The following is a 24,491-nucleotide window of genomic DNA, read 5'->3' as shown; positions in this document are numbered from 1 at the left end:
GAAGGTGGAGTTCAAAGATTGGCCAGATCCATCAGTACGATTCTGTGGGGGGAAAAAAATTCCCCTCCGAACACATCTTCTAAGAGAAAACAATATTTCCCTGTTGTTCAATCTAAGCATCCTTCCCTCCTTCTTCCTCGCCAAAAACAGAGCATATGCAGAACAACCCATTCTTCATTTCTTACACACAGACACACACACATGCGAATACTCACACAAGCCCAGAGACACTTCCTATAAACCCTGCTGGCCACGAAGCCGGAAGGAATTTCAGAAACCATGCTCTGCAAATATGTCAAAGGATTTGGAACTATCTGTCCTTCTAGTGCATCAGCAACATAACTCTTGAAAAGCTGAACAGCACAGGACCTAATTTAGTGTGTGGGGAGCAGCCAGCAAACTGCAGTTTGAGTTTAAAAATGAGCTATATGACATTAGAGACTGGAGAGGGGGGAAAAATACCCAACATTATGGGAAAGAGAGTTGTGGAACAATTCAGAAGATTGGCAACAACTCCAGCTTAAGTTTACCTTCTCCTGTCTTCTTGTCATGTGACCCAGAGAAGAATATATGTAGCAAGCTTGTGTTTCCCAGTAGACTCATATATACAACTATATACCCACTGATAAATGGCTTGAAAATAATTCTCTACATGTTTTTGGTCGGTCTGTCTGTCCTTCCATCTGTCCTTCCATCTGTCCTTCCATCTGTCCATCCATCCATCCATCCATCCATCCATCCACCCAATCATCTAGCTATATCGCTATCTATACCTCTCTCCATTACAAATATATATATATATGTTTTATACCGTGGAGAACTACTACCAATTAAATGTATTTAATGCATAAGAAATGAACAAATGAGATTCAAAATAGATGAAAAAAACTATACTGAAATACATACAAGGCAGGGTTGAAATCCAGGAGGCTCTGACAGGTTCTGGAGAACCAGTAGCGGAAATTTTGAGTAGTTCGGCAAACCGGCAAATGCCACCTCTGGCTGGCCCCAGAGTGCGGTGGGAATGGAGATTTTGCAGTATCCTTCCCCTGCCATGCCCACCAAGCCACGCCCACCAAGCCACACCACGCCCACCAAGTCACTACAGAACTGGTAGTAAAAAAAATGGATTTCACCACTGATACAAGGGGATAACAAAATTCCTGACATATTAATATATCAGTTAAAGTGTTAATGGCTCTGTCATCATGACTGTTTTCATCTGTTTCATCTGAAAACATGTATCTGTTTTCATCTCAAGTATTGACTAATAATATATTTGTAACATCAGCCAGCCATCACTGAAAAGATATAAAGCTAATTCTCTCTCTCCCTCTCTCTCTTTTTTTTTTTGCCACAGCAATGATTGGGTGTCTCAAGAAGTTGTTCTAAATCAAAAGTATATATTCCAGAAACTGGAAAAGATTGGTGTATATGCCAATACAAAGAAGGAAGATAGAACAGAATATACCCAATTACCATACTATTCCTCATGCAAGGAAGGTTTTGCTTAAGATCTTACAAGAATAGAAGAGATAATGGAGAGAGAAATGCCAAAGATATAGGAATTTCCAAGAAAAGACAAAGGGATGTGAGATCAAATAGTTAACATAGGATGGCTTATGAAAGCACAAGAAATTTTTTGCTTAGCTTTGTTTTATTGATAAATGTAGCCAATTCTAGAAAGAGTTAGAAGTAGTGAATGTACAGGAACATCTCATTATTTTTTTGAAATAATATTTACCACAATTTAAAAAAAAGCAGAGTGGTTCAGAATAGGAAAAGAAGTGAGACAAGAATGCATGCTGTCCCTATATGGTTAATGTGACCATATTATAAGCAAGGCAGTATCGGAAAGCATGATAATAAGAAATGTACAGAAGACAAACAATCCGTAAAATCTAGATGACACCCAAAGCAAAAAGTAAGAAGGACTTAAAGAGTAAATATAGACAGTGCAAAAAGGTAAGTTAAAGAGATAAAGTAATTACCACAGTTACTGTAGTTAATTTAAACAATGCAAAAAATGGATATATTTCTGTTTTCTTGGGCTCAAAAATATAAAGAATTAGAATGTGCTGGAGATGCTAAAAAAAAAAGAATAATCTTAGGAAGAAGCAACAGAGCAACGTTTTTATGACAACGAGATCATGATAATTAAAGCAAAGGTCTTCCCAATGGATGCTGTGAAAGCTGTACATTGACAAAGAGCAAGAGAAGGAAGAAAGCAGATTTGAATTATGAGTCAAGAGACATAAGAGATACTAAGAGCAGCATGGACAGTAAAAAAGAACCAATCAATCAGTCCTGAACCAAATAAAGACTGACTGCTCCCTTAATCCCATAATCAACAAAGAGACACTCAAAACCTTCTCTGTGTTTGAAGCCAGCAGATGATAAAAAAAAAAAACATCATCAATTTATTTAATAAAATGTTGAAACGTTAATCTACAATGCTTCTAAACTCCCCTTTTCTCTTATTTGTTCTCTATTTTTCCGTTCGTTTTGCATTTTTCCCTTTTCTTCTGTGTTTGTCTTTTCTTCTTTTCTTTCTCTCCACCTTTTTCTTAAGAATCCATAATAAACAATAGGAAAATGTCTTAAGAAGGGAAGTAGAAAAATGGGAAAAACGATGAATTAATTGGATAGTGGGTTTAAAATACTTGAGAATACCTATTAGTTATTACTGGAGATTGATACATGCAGCTACTCAAAGTTCAGCCTGACACAATAGTATCTAACCAACTGTGAAATGGATGACTGTTTTTTTAAACCCTGTCAGGAACTGATTTATACAGAGTTAAGTCTACTACTAGTTCCTCTACTCAACAGCTCCAAGTTTACAATGATTTGCAGCCGTTCTACAGGGATTGAATTTGGGAGCTCTTAAAAGCAAAATGTGTGCCCTACCACTGAATAGTAGCTTTCATGTTCTGGTGCTAAACTGTTGAGGTTCTAATTAAATCTTATAGCATTACTAACTGACAACATCCCTAGATATGTTGGTCCAGTTATTACTGGACCATGACTAGCTTACTTATAAGCATTGTAAGGTCAAAAGTTGGTGCTCAAAATATCTTATGACATAAACTGGTGACATGGACAAAGAATTTTCACAAATATGTCCGCAGATATATTAGCCGTTTTCATTATTTTGTATTTGTAAGCCACCCAGAGTTTATGGAAATGGGTGGCAATAATTAATGTAATAATGTTAACAATAATTCTGAGGACTGCTTATTTCAACAACCAAGATGAAAGATAAAATTTTGATGAATTGATGGAAACTGCAGACAGCCAATTTGTCTCTGATTACACTTAACAAATGGTGACTCCAGGAAATATATTGTACCATTAAATGTTTGTATATAATTCCCATTAGTCTTGAGGAAGCATTAGTATGTGCTTTATTAAGTACTTTGCTGAAAATGGGCTACTCTTAACCAATAAATAAATAATATGCAATTACAGTATAATTTCCTGTAAGCAATATTCTTAAAATATCATATCCTTTCAAACAAATAATTGGAAAGGATATATTTGAAATCTGATATTTAAGCAAGGGAATTAAGGGTAAGAATATTATTCTGAAGATTTAACAGAAACTTAGTAATCAATACAATTAGTCAATCAGGATTTTAGAAACCCATTATGTGATTTTTCAGTACCAAGAACATTGCAGGGAAGTAAGTAAGAAAGCACCAAAATGAAACATATGTCAGCATCATGTCAGTTGTAGAACATGAGTATAGAGCTCTCTGTTGTAACATGAGGCACTTGGAATGAATCTGGGTAGACCGAGAGCACTTCCATATGACGATTTTGTGCAATCTGTAAAGAGGTTCTGCAGCTCCATGTTTCACAGCCTAATGGAAAGTGAGCTGGCTGACTTTTAGCTTGTTTTCACCATTTCTGTGGTCATGTGGCCAGCATGGCTGTATGGCAAAGATGCACGGAATGTTGTTACCTTCCCACTGAACTGGTACTTATTAATCTACTTGCATTTGTATGCTTTCAAACTGCTAGGCGGGCAGGAGCTGGGCCAGGTAGTTGGGAGCTCAGCCCGTTGTGCAGAGCTCAGGTCTCGAACCTGGGTTGCCACATTCTTCAGCTGACACACTCAGTGTCTTCAATCGCTGAGCCATCGTGCCCCTCCCTCAATATACTCGGCCATAATTCTTCCAGCCAGATTCTACTCAGTTCCATGTTCCACTTTTGATTGGCCCTGCTTGTGAAAATTAGTCTGTGTTAAATTCTTGCCTACAACACAGGTTCAGCCGTTGGAAAAAGCATCTACTTGATAAACTTTGGGGTCTTGCTGCAATCACTGCTTTTCATAGGAGCTCATAGATCAGAGAACGATGCCTCCATAGCCAGCTTTGCCTTATCCAATAGGTCTGATTTTGGAAAGGCCAAAATACACCATGGCTTTGAATAAGAGAAAGAGCAGACTAGGATGTTTGCATGCATGCATGTGTGTGCGTGCGTGCGTATATTAGCAATAGCAATAGCACTTAGACTTTTATACCGCTTCACAGTGCTTTACAGTCCCCTCTAAGCGGCTTATAGAGTCAGCATATTGCCCTCAACAATCTGGATCCTCATTTTACCAAACTCAGAAGGATGGAAGGCTGAATCAACCTTGAGCCAGTGAGAATCGAACTGCCAAACTGCTGGCAACCGGCAGTTAGCAGAAGTAGCCAGCAATACTGCATTGTAACCACCGTGTGTGTGTGTGTGTGTGTGTGTTTGTGTGTGTGTGTGTGTGTGTGTGCATTTCTCTCTGGGGCAGGCGTAGGGGATTTTTGTACTATATAAACCATCATAGCTATGCTGCGCTGACCATTCCCTGCATTTCAAGGTCAGCAGGAGTACAGACAATCACATGGTCAGCTTCAAAATCCTTTCAAGAAATATGAGAAGGGAAACATTGTTCACAAGTGAACAATCATGAATCAATATTTAATGATAATGATTTAATTCATAATTCATTAATTACAAATCATTATTCATAACATTATTTATTATTCATGACTATAAGTGTCCTTATAACAATAGCCAGCTGGACTCTTCCAACAAAGCAAGATCATTGATCACGCAGCTTTTTTCTTGCCCAACACATGTTACTGTATTTCGTTGCAATTGCTGTAAGGATCTCTGCATGAATTATGTATTACCTTTGCTTCTACCTGTCCCAGGAAGGGCACAAGAAAAACAACACCAGTTTTATACTGGTGTAAGCTTTCATGGCTGGGATCTGCTGGGCAGTGTTGGGCTTTGGGGTTTAGTGAATGTGGCCAGAACTTTTCCTCTTAAAATTAAGGGATAAACAGTTAGTAAAAAAAGCTGTGGAAGATTATTTCAATATAAGACCACAGCAGGAAGATTACTACATGGACAGAGATAGAAAGAGTTGGCACCACCCAGTATGGAAGAATAGTTGGAGAAGCTGAGATATTCATTTGCTGAAATGAATATTTTAACTTATTTCATTAGACAAAAGACACTAAATACATGTCTTGCTATTTGGAAGCCTCTTACAGCAATAGCATTTATACAGCACTATCTAGGCAGTTTATCCTGCAAGCATTATTTGCAACAATCTGAGTCCTCATTTTACCAACCTTGGAAGGATGGAAGGCTGAATCAACCTTAAGCCCCGTCAGGATCAAACTCCAGGCTGTGGGTGGAGTTTGCCTGCAATATTGCACTTTAACCAGGGGTGAAATTCAGCAGGTTCTGACAGGTTCTGGAGAACTGATAATGGAAATTTTGAGCAGTTTGGAGAACCGGTAGCGGAAATTTTGAGTAGTTCAGAGAACCGGCAAATACTATCTCTGGCTGGCCCCAGAGTGGGGTAGGAATGGAGATTTTGCAATATCATTCCCCCAGGAGTGGGGAGAGAATGGGGATTTTGCAGTATACTCCCCCTGCCATGCCCACCAAGCCACACCACACCACGCCCACCAAGCCACACCCACAAAACTATAGTAAAAAAAATTGGATTTCACCACTGAGTTTAACCCACAGAGCCATAGGGCTCAGTGAACTTTTGTGTAAGAATGAAAACAATGAATTTGTGACTTAAGGTTTTGATGATTAGACAGGATAGATTATAGATGTCCCAAAGATGCTTTTTCAAGAGGCAACTGGACTTCCTGGTTTTTTGTTTGTTTGTTTGTTTTGTTTTTTTCTTTTTTGAGGACATTTCACTTCTCTTCCAACAGCTGAAGAAGCTTCTTCGATGAGGAGCAAAATGTCTTCAAAGAAAAACCAGAAAGTCTAGTTGCCTCTTGAAAAAGCATTTTTGGGACAACCATGACCTGGATGACTGAGAATCTCATAGTTAGATTATAGAAGGAAGAGTAATATGATGTAACTATAGAGAGAAAGAGAGATGGAAATATATTTGTACTTATAATTGCTGTGAAGAGTCTATTTATTCCATAAATATAATGTGCTTGATATTTCAACAATTAAGTGTTTAGAATGACTAGAGGAAAATGGATAGGAATTGAGGTTACTGAAAATAGAGTGAACAAGTAAACAAAGAAACAATTATTCTCATCAGCTGGCAAAGATGTCTTGTATTGACACAGAACTGTTCAGCAATATGAGAGATAAGGCCATTAATGTCCTGTTGATAGGACATAATAAACTATAGTATCTGCTGCAAAGTTTTTGCCAAAATCTCATGGCAACTCATGGCTGGCCAACTGCACTCAGCATGTAGTCTTTAATGGAACTACATCTATGCAGTGGGGTACTTTAAGGTTCTGTCTTTGGGCCCAGTGCTCTTCAACATCTTCATAAATGGACCTAGATGAGGGGATTGAAGGGATGCTCATCAAATGTCTAGATGACACAAAGCTGGGGAGAAATTGCTAATTCTTTGGAAGATAAACTTAAATTCAGAATGATTTCAATAGACCTGAGCATTGAGCCCCATGTTAATAAAATTCGCTAGTCAGTCAGAAAAAGTGCTACCAGACTTGTTCTGATTTTTGCCACAGAGCTCTTCTCCTACAGCACTAATATGTTTTACACAAGATTATCCCTGCGTGGTTTATAACCTGGCTGGATTATGAAAGTTCATGGAAGGTTTGGCCATAAATGAAAACAAGAAGGTCTTCTCAAAATGCAGCTGCTAGCAATGATTCTCCCCCACCCCAAACTTTGTGCTACTTGGCAAATGGTATTCTAACATCTAAAACTGTTGGTGTCATATAGCCATACAGCATGCAGTCACTGATCAACCATGAATTTATCTAGTTTTCTTTTAAATCCTTGTGGCAGAAAACACAATAAAGTTCTACAGAAGAAGCTCTACATAATGAGATTTGTTAAGGTTCAGCTTGAGGTTGCAGCCAATTTGGTATAGCAGTTACGACATCATGATAGAAACTGGGAGACTGTGAGTTCTAGTCCACCTTACGCACAAAGCCAGCTGGATGACCTTGGGCCGATTATTCTCTCCCAGTCCTAGAAAGGAGGCAGTGACAAACCATTTCCAAAAACTGTTCCAAGAAAACTTTAGGGACTTGTTGAGGAGTCAAAAACTTCTCAAAGGCATTCATACCCACGTATATGCACACAGTTTTTATGGGAATCATGCGAAAATATCAATAGCTTCAAGGTAACATGTCTGAGATGTACCTGCAAAGATATTGACAGAAACCATTCACTAAGGCTTTAAGTGTGAACATTTTAACAAACCCTAAAAAGTTTCCACTAATTTACAAGTTATTCCACTTAGTTTCATGTATATAATTAAATGAGAGCTGGACACAGATCTGCTGACAACAAAGTCAGAATCTCTAGAGTCACAATGCAACTGAAAAAACATTCACTATAAATAGCATTATTGCATTCATATTCAATTGCACAATGTTGAACTCTCTGGCATGCAGTAGATTAACTTTAGTCTTATAGGTTATATTTACACCTACTTGATACTACAAGGACATTGTCAGCAGGAAAAGAAAAATATATTCAGTTGATCCCATAAAATTAGAGATGAATTATCCCATCATTAAGCACTAATCCTGAATTAATTCTTCCTTTTTTTTGTTTAAATTGTCATTGTAAATTCCAGTGGCAAAATATTTGACATATTACTCAAATATAAATAATTATTTAAATAATTATTTTATTTTCTTCAATAAAATATCTGACATTCATTAATTCTCTTCTATAAATGTGTACATTTTAATGGCTATTTTATAATACAAAAAAAGTCTTGTATATGTATCACTTACGTTGTTGGCAATTATAACAGTTCCAATTTTTTGTAAGAGATGGGTTTCATTTTAATTTCAGTGGATCATAAATTAAAAATGGATATTTCCATACATATTCTAAGAAACCTTTCAGTAAATATAAATTCTTGTAAAGGATATTGTCAACCCCGTCTGTCTATCACCTCTCTCCTTCTCTTTCTATTTTTCTCTCTGTTTTTCTCTCTGTCTATCTATCTATCTATCTATCTATCTATCTATCTATCTATCTATCTATCTATCTATCTATCTATCTATCATCTATCTATCTATTATCTATCTAGATATTATCTATCTATCTATCTATCGATCTATCTATCTATCATCTCTTTTCTTCTAGATAGATGAAGCATACATAAGTATGCATTCTAATGTTTTACAAAAAAAATGGCTTTATAGAAAAAAATTGTATTGTTCTTTACTCCATGAATCTCTCCCCATTAAGAGACCCAAATGTAATTCTTACTTTCATTTCTGTGTAAGCTTTAAATTCGAAGTTTTCATTAAAAGAGGTTATTTACAGCCTACCTAATGTGAAATAGAGGGGAGGGGAAAAAAATGAAACATTGCACATCCAGTCTGTTGTAGGCTAAATGATAGCTCACTCACTTAGCAACACCATAATGCCTTCATTGTGTGCAGCAGCTAAACAACAGAATTGTTAACTGTTCAGCAGTAACTAATCATTGTTTTTATTCATATCCCAAGCATGTTTGGAACAGACAAAAAGCAATGACTGAACCGGGGAACTGAGAATTTTGAAATCTCAACAGAAAGAAACCTTGACTTATTTCAGATTCAGATAAATGCTATGAATATTCCTCTGCTGTATGATAACCTTCCAAGCATTTTTATGTTCCTTTTCAAACTGGAGTCATTATCAAATGCATCTAATAAACAGTGACTCAGTTGGATGTCTGTTTGATCTCAAGACCAGGTCAGTGAAATATTTTCCTGCCAAATGTTCCAAGATTAAACAAGGTCAGTTGCTAAACAAAATTAAAGTGACTGGCAGTTTGAGATAATTAGTATCAATGCTGAAAAGTGGCATACTTACTCTCTGTCGATGACAAGACACGTCACGGGTTCCGCACTAATAACATTAGCCGTTCTGACATCTTCCCTGAAAGGACAACACCACACATTTTATACAAAATGGCCAGGCAGTTATCGCTACACTACTATGCAACATTAGGACACAAATGCATCTTGCAAATGAGAATTATGTTTACTGATATATCACGCTTTAAAAACCATTGACAAATAATGCTATTCTAATTTTGCTGCTCTTGAGAAATGTTTACAAACCATTATCAACATGGTAATCATTCCCCCAGTAGAAATGTTGCCCCGACATTTTAATGCTTTTTCATAAGATCATTTCATTCATCCTTTTCTCACTTGGCAATTCGTTTAGCAGAAGCAGAACATTTATATATTAATATGGGTCACAGAAGAAGTGTGGATATTTTAGTATAGTGACGTCCACACAATCTATCATTTCTATAAATAGAGAAAGGCAAAAAGCAAACAATTAATGAATCAAGCTGCATTAGACGGGAGGAGTCTAATTAATGTGGACTTGCTCTGTTCAGAAAACCGGTGTGTGAAGAAAATAATAAATAGGTTCTAATATGTTTCCTACTTTTGGTTTTTCCTTATGCATCCCTACATTGGTTTCAGTTTGGTATGAATTCCAATTATACCAAGAAAAAAATACCTTCAAGATATGTAGTGTTTAAATGGACGGACAAAACTTTCTGAAAAGAAGTTGTTTTAAAATGTTTAGTCTCTCACCAAACTCTGTAGCTTTGAAGACACCAACTTTTTAATGAAGATTCTTTGAATACAGAAATAAATGGGACACAGGCATGTTGCAAGGGAAAATGTAGTAACTTTTTTAATGTAACTAATTGGGTGCCATGTAGGGCCACGGGTATTGTTACATAATCAAAACAATAAATGATTGTGGATTAAGAGTTTCGCTTAGAAGTGGGTCCTGCTGCCCAGAAAATTAGTCAGAACGTGTGCTAGAATGCATTCTAGAAGAGAGAAAAGGTAATAGAGGAAAATCTTACAACTTTTCATTTTCTAAGTGGATTTTGAATTTTGAACAGAACACTAAATGTCTGTTCAGAAAAAAGAAAGAAATATAAAATAAGAAAAAACCATGAAAAAGGCATGGGTTCCAAAAATGCAACAATCATTGGAAGCCGTATTTGCCATTGCATTTGGAAAAAAAAATCAATTATTTAAAGCTTGATATATATGGATACAGATACTTATCCCTTTAAAAAGTGCCTACGATGCTCCAGTAACACTCTCACAATATTTCTATTATGCTGTTCAAGGATTATTTGCAGCTAATGTTTTATATAGAAATATTGTTTAACCAACAGAGGATATTTTTTTTTTACATCTCCTCTTGAACAGATAATTTAACATTATGTGGAAATACACAATTTGTCATGGAATTATATATCAAAATGCTCCTACTGGCATTACAATGATTTTTTAAGAATATATGCTAATAAATATTCCATCAGTAAATCTGTACCACACACCACTCCAGATCTGATCAAATCACTCCTCACCGTAGAAGAATACCATGTATGTTTTTTAACTTGTTTAGTTATGCCTCTCAAGATTAATACCTATAGGTTAAAACGTGATAAATTTGTAAGCATGCAGTCAGTCTTTTTATTAGATTAATCTAAGTATTTGTCATAATGCAGCCATTCTGACAGATCCAGTGCTACAGCCTAGCTTAAAAGCACTATGAAAATGCAATCTGGCAATTACTAACGCTGATTTTTTTTCAGTTTCGAGATTGTATTCTTCATCACTACTTCCAGAGAGGTAAAATCCTTTCTCAGATTCGCTGTCACTGTCTGAATAACCCATGGCGATGAGATCAGGTCTACCATTTTTCTCCTGGAAAGAAACGTCCTGTTTCCTTCTGTCGACAGACTTCTTCCCTACGTGCTATACTTGCTCTGGAATTTTACAGACCTTTCCATTTAAAATCTCTAGGGTTGGAAAAGGTCACAGCTGCTCTGGAGGCCTCTCCTATGTATCATTGGAAAATGAAAGCAAAGCATCTAGTAAGCCACATGGGAATATTTCTGATCATCAGTATGCTGACATCAACAACATACTGGTTCTCACGAGTATCTACTTTATTTGTTTATTTCTTTTATTTAAAAATATTTATGCTTCAAACTAACCCTTGTCGATCTGCAAGAAGGTTCAAACAAATCTGCATGCCATTTTTTTTTTTGGTATGTTGTATTTATAAAATTAATTGACCTGCTCAACAAAAATGAAAATGATTTTGCTTTGAATAGCTCATCCTAGTAATTTCCTAGTTCTTAGAAAAATGACATAATGTTCTTCAGTATGAAACTGAAATTGTTTGATATAATCGAAATAATGCTTGAGCTTAAAAAAGGCAGAATTGGTTAATGATTCATGCAACTGTTGGAAAATACTTCGAGGTAATTTGACCATTTTAACATTTGGCAATTGAAATATACCAAGCAATAAATAAACCGGATTACTAAAAATAATGTATGAATTGGCATTTATTATAATTACTAAAAGGAACATGTATTTTCCTCCTATAATAAATTAACTTTTAAGGGAGGGGATGTTCTTGCATTTCCTGAAATGACCAGGATGAGCTATTCAAAGCAAAATGGTTTTCATTTTTTATTGAGGAGGTCAATTAATTTTATACATAGAATGCATTCGTTTATAGAGATATCTTGATAGTGTGTAAGTACATTGCTTATATGTCATAAGTGATAAGGTGAGACAACAGTCTTCAAGATACATGTACCTTTAGATATGCAATCCTATCTTACCCAAATAATGTGACCATGGTAAAACTGGACTTTGCTGACACTTGGACAACATATGCCAAAACCAACTAGTACAGTGGTAACTCGGTACTCATTGTTAATTGGTTCCGGAAGGTGTGATGATTACCAAAAAAGATGAGTACCAAACAAATTTTTCACATAAGGGATAATGTAGTGTGTCACAAGGTAGCCAACACCGACTAGTTCTAGATTGTGTGCCGAATACCAAAGAAATGATGATAACCAGGACAAAATTTTTGTGTCAAAATGAGTTGAGTACCAAATTGGATGAGTTTCAAAGCAGTTGAGTACCAAGGTGCCTTGTCTTTACCACTTGCAGGGAATGTTTCATGTAACATGGATATAACAAGAAAGCAGAGAACAAAAGAAATTACTATAACTCTGGCTATATTGCTAATTACTATAGTTTGAATAAAAATGATCTGTCAAGAACGTGTCAATAAATAACCAGTTCTCTTGGACTTTCTTGAAAATGGACCAATTGGAAGGCTACTTAGATAAGAAATCAATCAGGACACTGCAAAAATAGACCAACTCCAGTCATGCTAAAGCTTATCACTGCTTAAATGATCTCATTTTTTATGTGCATTTTTATGACTTCTTTATACAAATCATCATTAATTAGTAATCCAGGATTTCTAGCCAAAGTAAAACTGCTGAAATTCATCCCCACTTATAATCAAAGCAAATAGTATCTTTCCTAGGTGATCCCATTCTTAGAACATATTGCTGAGAGAGTCAGGCTGTACTCCCACTGAAAATAATATGGCAATTTATCCATATCTGATACCAATGCAATCAAAGTCTGAATCAATCATTAGATAAGTAACAGGTCAGTGACTTTAAGGCCACATTGGACTTGGGCCAAAGTTGACATATAAGGAGTACTTGTGCTTGGTCCTGTTAGAATGTATAGTAATTGCAGGTAATCCTCAACTTAAAGCCATTTATTTAGTGACTGTTCAGATTAATAGAATAACAGAATAACAGAGTTGGAAAGGACCTTGGAGGTCTTCTAGTCCAACCCTCTGCTCAAGCAATAGACCCTGTACCATTTCAGAGAAATGGCTGTCCAGTCTCTTTTTAAAAGCCTCCATGATGAAGCACCCATAACTTCTGAAGGCAAGCCATTCCACTGACTTATTGTTCTCACTGTCAAGAAATTTCTCCTTTGTTCTAGGTTGTTTCTCTCCTTGATTTTTTCCATCCATTGCTTCCTGTCTTTCCTGGAAAATAGGTTGAACCCTTCTTCTCTGTGGCACCCCCTTAGATATTGGAACACTGCTATCATGTCATCCCTAGTCCTTCTTTTCACTAGACTAGACATACCCAATTCCTGCAACTATTTTTCATTAGTTTTAGCAACTAGCTCCCTAATCGTAATTGTTGCCGTTCTCTGCACTATTTCCAGAGTCTCAACATCTTTTTTATATTGTAGTGACCAAAATTGGATGCAGTATTCTAATTGTGGTTTTACCAAGGTATTATAAAGTGGAAATAGCACTTCACATGATCTTGATTCTATTCCTCTGTTAATGCAGTTTAGGATTGTATTGGCTTTTTTGGCAGCTGCCACACACTGTTGGCTCATATTAAATGATTGTCCACTAGGACAATCCCTCTCGCAGTTCTACTATTGAGCCAAGTTTCACCCAATCTGTACCTGTACATTTTTTTCCTTACTTTTCTCTACACTGAATTTCATTTTGTTAGATAGTGCCCAGGATTCAAGTCTGTTGAGATGCATCTAGATCTTGAGCCTATCTTCTAGGGCAGGGGTGTCAAACTCAAGGCCCTCGGGCCGGCTCCAGCCCACGGGGTGCTTAGATCTGGCCCACGGGGCCACTCTGGAAACAATGGAGGACCGGCCTGTGGTGCCTTTGCCAGTGAAAATGGAGTTCTGTTTTTGCTGGCAGAGGTTTGCAAGAGGCTGTCCCAGCCGAAAACGGAGATCGGGAGCCCATTTTGCTGGCATGAGTGATGTCAAGCTAGTCACGAGTGATGTCAAGCTAGTCATGCCTACCCTGGCCACACCCACCACAGCACTCCGAGGTCAAACATAACCCTGATGTGGCCCTCGATGAAATTGAGTTTGACATCCCTGTTCTAGGGTGTTGGCTATTTCTGCCAGCTTGGTGTCATGTTTGCAGATTTGATGAACTCTCCTTCTATTCCCTCATCTAAATCATTTATGAATATATTGAAGAGTATTGGGCCTAAAACAGAACTTGAGATATCCATTGTTTACTTCCCTCCATGTAGATGTAGTTCCATTAAGAACTACACGCTGACCGCAGTTTGTCAATCAGTTACAAATCCATCTGGTGGTAATGCTGTCTATCCTACATTTGTTCTAGCTTTCTGTATAAAGTTACAATGGCACTGAAAAAAAGGTGATTTGTGATGGTTTTTCACACTTTAGACCATGGCAGTGTCCCAGATTCATGTGATCTCATTTTGCAACCTTTTGAACAAGGAAAGTCAATGGGAAAGCCAGATTCACGTAACAACATGTTACTAACTTAACAACTGCAGTAATTCATTTAACTGTGACAAAAAAGGTTGTAAAATGGGACAAAATTCACTTAACAACTGTCTCACTTAGTAACAAAAATTTTGACTTAATTGTGATTGTAAGTTGAGGCCTACCTGTATTAAGAAGCTAAACTAATGCCATTTTAGAAGAAAAGTTAGTGCTTTGCTATTATACAGAAGCAAAAGAGAAAAGTACATAAATTGGAAAGGAAACTAAGGCTAATACTCTGCTACTATGAGCATCTAATGCTCATAGTAACAGAGATAAATATGCCAATTAGTGAGTGAGAAGTTAGGCTAGGAAAGCAAAACTTGTAAAATCTAAAGCTAGAAATATGCAGATCTGTTGTTTACACCTGTCTGTAAAATGTCTTTGCGTCTCTTGCAACAACCAGTCACACGCAATACTGAATGCTTTTTGCCTTGTGCGCTAAATAAAACTTTTGAACTCTGAATTATGGCATCTGACATTTTGACCAAAGCATGGAATGAACTAAGAGAAGAAATTCTTCTAACTGTCTTAGACCACTGAGATAATGTCTGAATAATGTTAGCTTCTATATCCATACCTTCTAATACTAACTCCAGGCAAATATGAATCAGGAATACATTTTTCTTCCCAAAGAAAAATTACTAAGATAGCACAAGAGATTTTAGTTAAGTGTGTGTGTTTGTGTCTTCATGTCTTGGGTAATCCTTCTGGGAATATGGAATAGCACTTAAGACTTATATACAGTGCTTTTACAGCCCTCTCTAAGCAGTTTACAGAGTCAGCATATTGTCCCCTGGGTGCTCATTTTACCGACCTCGGAAGGATGGAAGGTAGAGTCAACATTGAGCCATTCAGGATTGAACTCCTAGCTGTGGGCAGAGTCAGCCTGCAAAACTGCATTCTAACCACTGCGCCACCATGATTAATATTCTTCACTCGCCCCACCCTGCCAAAATGAAGCAGTACCAAAGACTGTGTGTGCATGTGCGTGTTGTGTGTGCATGTGTGAATAACAAACTTGGAAGAGAAAAAAGAATGTAGGAATTTTATGGGAAATAGAGAATTTGGTGGGAGAATGACTCTTATGACTAATGAAGAAATAGAATAATGGAGAACACAATCTGAAACTATCTTGTAATGGAAGCTGTAAATTTTATAAGCCAAGGCTTTCATTGCTGGGTACCATATGGTACCGTGGAAAGAAACAGTGAAGGGAGAAAAAAAGTTGTATATTTCCTGCACTAACACATATAATTTATGACACCATATGCCATGTTTTCTAACATTTTTATTGTCACTGAAGCCCTGCTAAGTGTAGCTCTTCAAATGAACTCCTGATTAAGACAGTAAAGCCGCAGTCTTCTGTCATACACAATCTGTGCAAAGCAGGTGGCAATCCCTGAATTGACAATATTAATTTTTTTTTGATCCAAAAAATCAGATTCAGATTATACAGTCAGTAGGAGAATATTATGACAGTGGTATGGAATTCATAACCATCAGCCAGCCACGCATCTACAATATCTCCTTTATCATGATTTAGTCATGCGATTCTCTGTGATCCCTTTTTTTTAAGCAACTCTCTGATGTCAGATATTTTACTAAATCCCTTTGCTGAGTAACATCACAGAAGCTGTAGTGCCAAACTGTATTTATTTTTCTTTTACATGTGTTAACAGGAACACATTCTCTTGTGCCTGACATAAATAAACCAAATATGTCTTCCGCACTAAACTTCAACGTTCCTATCTCTATTCCTAATTTTGGCAAAAACTGGATTGAAAACACATCCAGGTCCAAAGAATCCATTTATTTATTTATTTATTTGGTTCGATTTGTATGACGCCCTTCTCCGGAGACTCAGGGCGTCTTACAATGCGTTAAGCAATAGCCTTCATACTTTTGTATATGGCTCCATGGCTTAGGACCTGGGTACTTGCGGGACCGCCTACTACCACCAATAGCCTCCCACCGGCCGGTACGCTCCCATAGAGAGGGGCTCCTCCGGGTGCCGTCGGCCAAACAATGACAGCTGGCAGTCACCGGGGGAGAGCCTTCTCTGTGGGGGCACCTACTATCTGGAACGAGCTCCCCCCAGAGATACGGAGGATCCCGGATCTGCGCACCTTCCGCCGTGCTTTAAAGACCTTATTATTTCACCAGGCGGGCCTGGCCTAATTTTTTCCCTCTTTTATAGAAGATTTTTAATTTTTAAATATCTTTTAGTATTTTATATATTCAATTTTAAACTTGGTTTTAAATAGTTTGGGGTTTTAAATTTGTTGGGGCCAAAATTATTTAATTTGATTTTATTCTACTTTTAAATTTTGTATGTATGTATTTTATTGTTTGGCTGTGCACCGCCCTGAGTCCTTCGGGAGTAGGGCGGTATAGAAATCAAATAAAAATAAAATAAAATAAAAAATAAATATACCTGCTTAGTAGGGCTTTCGCCCCCCCCCCCCAAGCAGTGTTCTTTTTTATATAAAGTCAGTTTATACCCCCCACAATCCGGGTCCTCATTTTACCTACCTCGGAAGGATGGAAGGCTGAGTCAACCTTGAGCCTGGTGAGATTTGAACTTGCAGTAATTGCAGGCAGCTGGCAGCTAAGTGCTATTTAACAGTGCTTTAGTCCGTTGCTCCACCAAGGCTCCTGCTCTTTAGACCATTCCCTGTTCTTTAGACCATATTTGTTATACAGTATATTACTTTTTATACTGGGGATGTGATGGCTCAGTGCTTAAAGACTCTGAGCTTATCAACTGGAAAGCTGACAGCCTGGGACCAAGATTCAAGCACCACGTGAGCTCCCGGTTTTGCCAACCTAGCAGTTCGAATGCATGCAAATGCGAGTAGATAAATAGGTACCACTTTGATGGGAAGGTAACAACATTCCTTGGCATATTGTTATGATGGGCACATGACCATGGAAGCATCTTTGGATAACTCTGGCTCCCTTGGCTAAGAAACAGAGGTGAGCACTGCCCCCTAGAATCGGATATGACTGGATAAGGGAAACCTCTACATTTACCTGTATGTTATTTTTGAATTTGCTAAATAAAGGATCTATTTCATTATCTCAATTACTTGCACCATTTTTTAAAATCTCCCAACACAAAGCTATACAAGCTTTCCTCCCAAAGGGTCCTTAGCTTAGGTTGCAAAGTATTTCAGATTAAGGAATTTAATATCATGACCTTTGCATTTATTTGGATTATTAACTGAACTCATGTTTGAATGCTATTTCATAACTGGGGCAGAAACCACTTTTTCAGGAAAAGTTTGTTTTCAGGAAAAGTTTTGTCTTTCTTTTAGTTGGGCTGAAATTCTGAATATTTTGCAAGGAAATAAAACTATAAATAAACTTTGTATAGTGGTGATGTCTAAAATGAAGCAATATTTGTATTTGAAGTCTATGCATTGCCACTTCTTAATGTATTGCCATTCTAGTGGGACTAAGTTCTGAATCAAGGTAAAGCTGCAAAAAAATAAAATAAAAATAGAAAGTAGATTGATTTTTGATAGGAATTGGACTAGGACTCATATAAAGTCCTGAGTAGGGCAGTTATATAAATCAATGCAGGAAATAAACAAACTTCTCAGTGTATTGCAGTCCCTCAAATACCATGGAAATCACATTTTTGCAATCTGAAAAAATGACAAGTGGAGAAACCCTTTAAACTAAGATTAATATTCTGCAATTTCTTGGCTCTCCAGTCAGGTTTTCTGCAATATTCCATGAAGACTCAAAGAACCCATGTAAGCATAAGGTTAATTTTGAAATGGAAAAACCTAGGAGGCAGAGGATGTGGGGAAAAAAGAGGGGAAACCATATGATAGGAAAGAACAGAAATACAGAAAATATATAAATTGCAACAGAAAAAAACAATCAGGATGCATCTAGAGACCTGTACAATAAGTGGAAAACACTTACCAAGTTTCTTAATTGTTATAAATGATTTGGGGAACATTTTACTGTCATAGGTAAAATGCAAATACTTTTGAGTATTTGAATTTTACATGAGTATTGAGTATTTTACAAGAGAAACCTGATATCAAATCAGAAGTATAATTTAAGAAACTTGCCTTTTTAAATTTTTATATACTTTTCTATGCTTTTAATGTTTTATTGCATGTGACCTAATGTCCCTTTGTGAGTGAGATGGGCTGTTCTTAAATGTGATAGATAGATAGATAGAAAAGTAAATAAGTAAGTAAGTAAGTAAATAAATAAATATTTGAGAAAGGTTGTCAGAATGGATTTTTTCTAGACATAATGAGAATAACCTTGATAAATGGGGAAAAGAGCTACAACCTAGACAACGGTATGGTAAGAGATATCTAAGCCAAAGAAGGAATGGGCATGGAGAAAGTATCTCGGAATCTATCCTCACTGGGGAAATGCTTTCAGAAGCTCTGTTACTGTAACCTTACTTGTACTCATGATTTTGGGTTCCTGGTTTTGAATATCTTAGAGGGCCAACTATATGTCATAGACTCACAGCTTCTGTTTCAAGACCATGTGATAGTCATGGCCAAGAACTCTTTCCCCATTACAGCTACTATATTCTTTACAGGACCAGTCTTTTCTATTAAACAACATCATCCAATGGACCGAGGAGACACTATATGTAGGAGATGAATAGGCTGAGCCCAAGGGATGGGTCAAATGCATCATCAGTCTCAAGTTCTTCACACCCATAAGAAATCTAAGTCCAGCCCGCCCTGAATTCCATTGACTTCCATTGATTTGCCACCAATTTGCTTTAACTGTTAGTAGTTCAGATTCTTGTAAAAAACACTAGCTTAACAATAAGCCTATATTCATTTGAACTCCTGATTTCCTGTGCTTGATATTGGTCATGGTAATACCATCTAGTACCTTCCCTATCATGGCACCTGCACTGTGAAATACCACACTTACTTCTTTTAGGAATAAGTACTCTTACATGAGAAAAGCAGCTACAGCTGAAATTATAGATTCTCATAAAATGCACCTCTTTTTTGTCTGAATTATCTGTCATTCAGCCTATTACAGTCTACACATAAGGATTCAGCAGAATTCCATCATTTCCCAAGGATGTCATGGAGAATAAATATCCTCTGTTTATTTTTAAGCACTAGCAAAATCTCATGAAGTTGTCTGAAAAAATATGCTGACCCCTGAGGTTTTATACCGATAAGGATGGAGGATTTAGTTTCCAGAAACTTCCCCTGCCGATTCTGAACACCCTTGGGAACCTTAAATAACATCCATGAAAATTCACATTTTAATACTTGCAGGCATTTTTAGATTTTGTCTCATTTTTAAAAGTAATTTCACATCATACAATATATATTTCGTATTTCGTATTTCGTATTTCGTATTTTGTATTCGTATTTCGTATTTCTATCTATCTATCTATCTATCTATCTATCTATCTATCTATCTATCTATCTATCTATCATTAATGTGTGATTTCTTTATATTAACTGATAATGTTTCAGTCAAAAATAGGCATTGCTGCTATTCTTTACCAAGTTTCTTCCCTCAGATTATGCTTTCTTGTAACCTAATCTAAAAACACTCAATATAAGTTATTTTTGTATTAAAAATAACATTGGAGGTATCGGTTTCAAGTTGATAAATAGAATTATTTTGAATTGTAGAGAAGCTGATCATGTGATTTAAAATGCAAACCAGGAAAGGGTTTTTTTTTTTTTTAGAAAGGCAAAATGAAAACAGTCAACTAAGAATGATGGTTTACATTGCATATTTGTTGCATAGCTTCTTCTTTCTTTAAAGCTGAGCAGTGAGCTGAAACAGGTTTCCCCACTAAGAAAATTCTTGAAGGAATTTAATGAGAAAGTAAACAAGATGATTTGCTTATTAGCAGAATGGCACTTACTGGAAACTCAGGCTGTGATCCTGCAGATGTAGATATAAAGAGAAACCCAACTAAGCCTAAGTCTCCGTAAACAGCAGCAGGCCTACCTACAACTGAGAACAAAATGGAATGTCTGTAGTTTATTGGGGAAGAATTTAGATCTCCAGGGTCTATCAGAACCAGGGGAAATTATGCCGGTCCTTGGAAATGAAAAATTTCCTAGTATTATTTGCTATTAAAAGCAATGAGAGGAAAAGTAATAATATAATCATACTTTAAAAAGCACTGGGAAAGCAATATAGCAATTCCACCGTGACTTTTGCTTTGTCTTTGTCTTTTGCAGGCTCCCTCCAAACTGCAGGTTCAATCTGCCTTTCAATTATGCCCAGGCTACAGCCTGGGAATGAAAAGGATGGAGACGTTTTAAATAGGAGGTGTTGAGACAATCCATACAAAAAGTTAGTGGGAAGAAACAGAAATGTAAAAGCGAGATACTTGTGCAAAGATAGTAGAACTGATATAGAGCAGGAGTCCCCAACCTTTTGGACCTCAGGGACCACCAAGTTCATAATTTTAAATCCTGCGGACCACTAATACGAATCCAGTGCGCCGCTTGCTGAAGCGCCTGGACTCTCAGTAACAGGATGGAGTCCTTCAGGCACTCTCCCTTCTCTTTCTCTCCTTCTCTCTTTATCTCATTTTCTCTTTCTCTCTGTCTCCCCCTCTCTCTTTCTCTCTCTCCCATTCATTCTCTCTCTGATACCCTCTCTGTCTCTTTCTTTTTCTCTCTCTTTCATTCTGTCTCTTTCTCTCTCTCTTTCTTTGTCTTTTTCTCTCTTTCTCTTTCATTCTGTCTCTCTCATTCTCTCTCTGATTCTCTCTCTGTCTCTTTCTTTCTCTGTCTCTCTCATTCTCTCTCTGATTCTCTCTGTCTCTTTCTCTCTCTCATTCTGTCTCTCATTCTTTCTAATTCTCTCTCTGTCTCTGTCTCTTTCTCTCATTCTGTCTCTTTCTCTCTCTTTCTCTCTCTTTCTTTGTCTCTCTCATTCTCTCTCTCTTTCATTCTTTCTCTTTCTCTCTTTCATTCTGTCATTCTGTCTCTTTCTTTCTCTCATTCTCTCTTTTTCACTCTGTCTCTTCTCTTTCATTCTCTGTCTCTCTGTGTGTGTCTCATTCTGATTCTCTCTCATTCTCTCTTTCATTCTGTCACCTCTTTCATTCTCTCTCTGATTCTCTGATTCTCTTTCCCTCTCCCATTTCATGGGCCATCTCATGTGTCTTGGGGCTGAGAGGAAGTCAAGCATATCCCCGAGAGACCGAGGTGCACAGAGCATCAACAAGGACCAGAAGAAACGGCTGTGAGATCCAGCAAGAATCTGGAATATGGAGTGAATCTCCATCCCCCCTCCCTTTTCCTTGCCAGGCAAAGAGTGACTGGGAAGGGAGGGTGAGGGGCGGGGACAGCCACTGGTGGTTTAGCCGACAGGAAGCTACAGCAGGGGAAAGAAACAGCCCGGGGTTGCCGCCATCTGTTGCTTCGGCCCGCCTGCACCGCCACGCCCCCCTTGCACCATTACCTCATGTGGCTGTGCTGCAAAGTTGCAAATTGCACAAACCTCCCTCTACAGCAGAGATTTACAGCCCCACTATGAGCTGCCTGACAAGTCCCATATTCCAGAGCTCTAGTCACAGGACTAGCCATTGCTCATCCTGGAGCAGCTCCTCCACCCTGGTGCGCCGCGGACCACTAAAATTTTCTCGTGGACCACCAGTGGTCCGCAGACCACCAGTTGGTGACCACTGATATAGAGCATTCAAACCTAGATACAAAACTACACACACACAAGGTTTCTTTAACTTAAAAAACACCAAAAGGTTACATTCACGTCAATGATATTCTCCTTCCCTAGAGGCATTATGAATGTGTTGCAGACTGAAGAGGGAATTCTAAAGAGTCCTGGGAAATAAATAAATAAATAGGTTGTGGGAAAAGGAAACCCTTAACTCCCTTTTAATGACCTGTAGTGCCTATTCAGGGTAGAGTTGGGGTGACTGGATGGAGCTGAGCATTTACTTGCTGGATGCCCTGCCTGACTCCTCTGTGGAGTTCACAGTAGATTTTTTTTTCCCTTTATGTCCTAGGAGGGAAACATCTGCTGCTACCTAGAATTGAATTCATGACCTTCTGAGTGGGAGGCAAAGCTTCTTCACCCTTAGGTCACCACTTCAGTCTAAGGAAACCCTTAATGATAGCCATTAAATATAATCAATGGGAGCATAGGATCGAGCAACATTGAAAAAGATTATAATCCAAATATAGGCAAAATGCATTTTTTCTTATTAGATCTAGAAAAATGATACTTAAATACTGCATGGTAGATGTAGTATAAATGGAGACAGAGAGGCATATAAAATGGAAACTTTTAAAATTATGCAGCATATTTTGTGCAGTATTTAAAATGCTTATAGAAACTCTAAACTTTTAAATCTTATCCTGTAGTATTTGTTTACTAGATTCTTATAGAAGACTATGGGAAGACTATGGGACTATGGTGTTGGGAAGCAGGGGGAAGAGCTTCAGGCTAGACAAAAGATTTGAATAAACAAAGACTTGCAACAAAAGTCAAAGATAATTTTTAAAAACCCTTTCTTTCAACATATAAATAACAAGAAAAAAGTCAGAGAAATAGTCAGCCCACTAAAGAGAGACGATGTCAAGGAAATAACAAGTAGTTACTCAGTATTTGCATCAGTCTTCATGCAAAAAGAAACTATAGTCCAACCTATCAAAAACGTAACTATAAAAAACAGACTAGAAGTAAAAATTAAGATAAGCAAGAAAATGGTAATAGAATACCTATCTGATCTTGATGAGTAAAAATCACTGGGACCTGACGGATTACATCCTAGAGCTCTGAAGGAGCTGGAAGATGTTATTTCAGAACCATGGTATCATACCTTTAAAAAATCCTGGAGACTACACAGAGGACTGGAAAAGAGCTGATGTCTTAAAAAAAAAAAAAAAGACCCAGGAAACTACAGACCAATCAGCCTAATATCAACACCTGGGAGGATATTGGAAAAAATAATCAGAAAACAGATCTGCGAACATCTAGAAACAAATAAAGTTATAACTAGAAGCCAGCATGGGTTTGTTAAAAACAGATCATACCAAACCAATCTCATTCATTCTTTGACAAAGTGACTAGTAGAGCAGTGAAATCCAGTGTACATAGTAAACTTAGACTTCAGCAAGGCATTCGACAAAGTAGACCACAATCTATTTCTGGGTAAGCTAGTAAAATGTGGGATAGACAGCATTACCACCAGATCAGTGGTGGGTTGTCCCTGGTTCAGACCGGTTTGCAAGAACCAGCAGTAAAACCAGCTGGAGGCCCCGCCCACTGCCCCAGATGTAGTCATTCATGATCTGCGCATGCGCAAAAGCTTCTGCACATGCGCAGAAGCAAGGCACGCATGCGAGCGAAGCAGGTATATGCGCGCGATCCTGTTACGAACTGGTAGTAAAGGTAAGTAGAAGCCGCCCCTGCACCAGATGGATTTGTAACTGGCTAACAAATGGTAGTCCTTAATGGTACTACATCCATATGGAGGGAAGTAAGCAGTGGAGTACCACAAGGTTTCATTTTAGGCCCAGTACTCTTCAATATCTTCATAAATGACTTAGATGAGGGGATAGAAGGGGAACTCATCAAATTTGCTGATTACATTAAGCTGGCAAGGATAGCCAACACCTCAGAAGACAAGCTCAGGATCCAAAAAGATTTTGATAGACTTGAACAATTGAACAATGACAGACTTCCAACAACATGAAATTTAATGTGGAAAAAAGCAAGGTTTTACACTTATGCAGGAAAAACCAAAGGTACAAGTACAAATTAGGCAAAACTTAGATCAAAAACAGTAACTGTGAA

The 24,491-nt window shown here is 37.5% G+C and overlaps 1 protein-coding gene across 2 annotated transcripts in view; it reads right to left on the bottom strand.

Annotated features, from left to right (window-relative positions):
* Positions 1-24,491, bottom strand: part of PRKG1 (protein kinase cGMP-dependent 1) — an 873,884-nt gene that overhangs the window by 105,811 nt on the left and 743,582 nt on the right. For both annotated transcript variants that reach the window (XM_034425955.3, XM_034425954.3), the window contains exon 8: positions 9,334-9,399. In XM_034425955.3, coding sequence (XP_034281846.1) covers positions 9,334-9,399 — 66 coding nt within the window. The remainder of the gene's footprint in view (positions 1-9,333; positions 9,400-24,491) is intronic.

This window comes from Pantherophis guttatus, chromosome 6 (genome assembly GCF_059756535.1).
Source record: "Pantherophis guttatus breed Tessera chromosome 6, ASM5975653v1, whole genome shotgun sequence".
NCBI classification, from domain to species: Eukaryota; Metazoa; Chordata; class Lepidosauria; order Squamata; family Colubridae; genus Pantherophis; species Pantherophis guttatus.
Note: the sequence above shows the minus strand (reverse complement) of the source record. Positions and strands in the feature narration are given on the sequence as shown.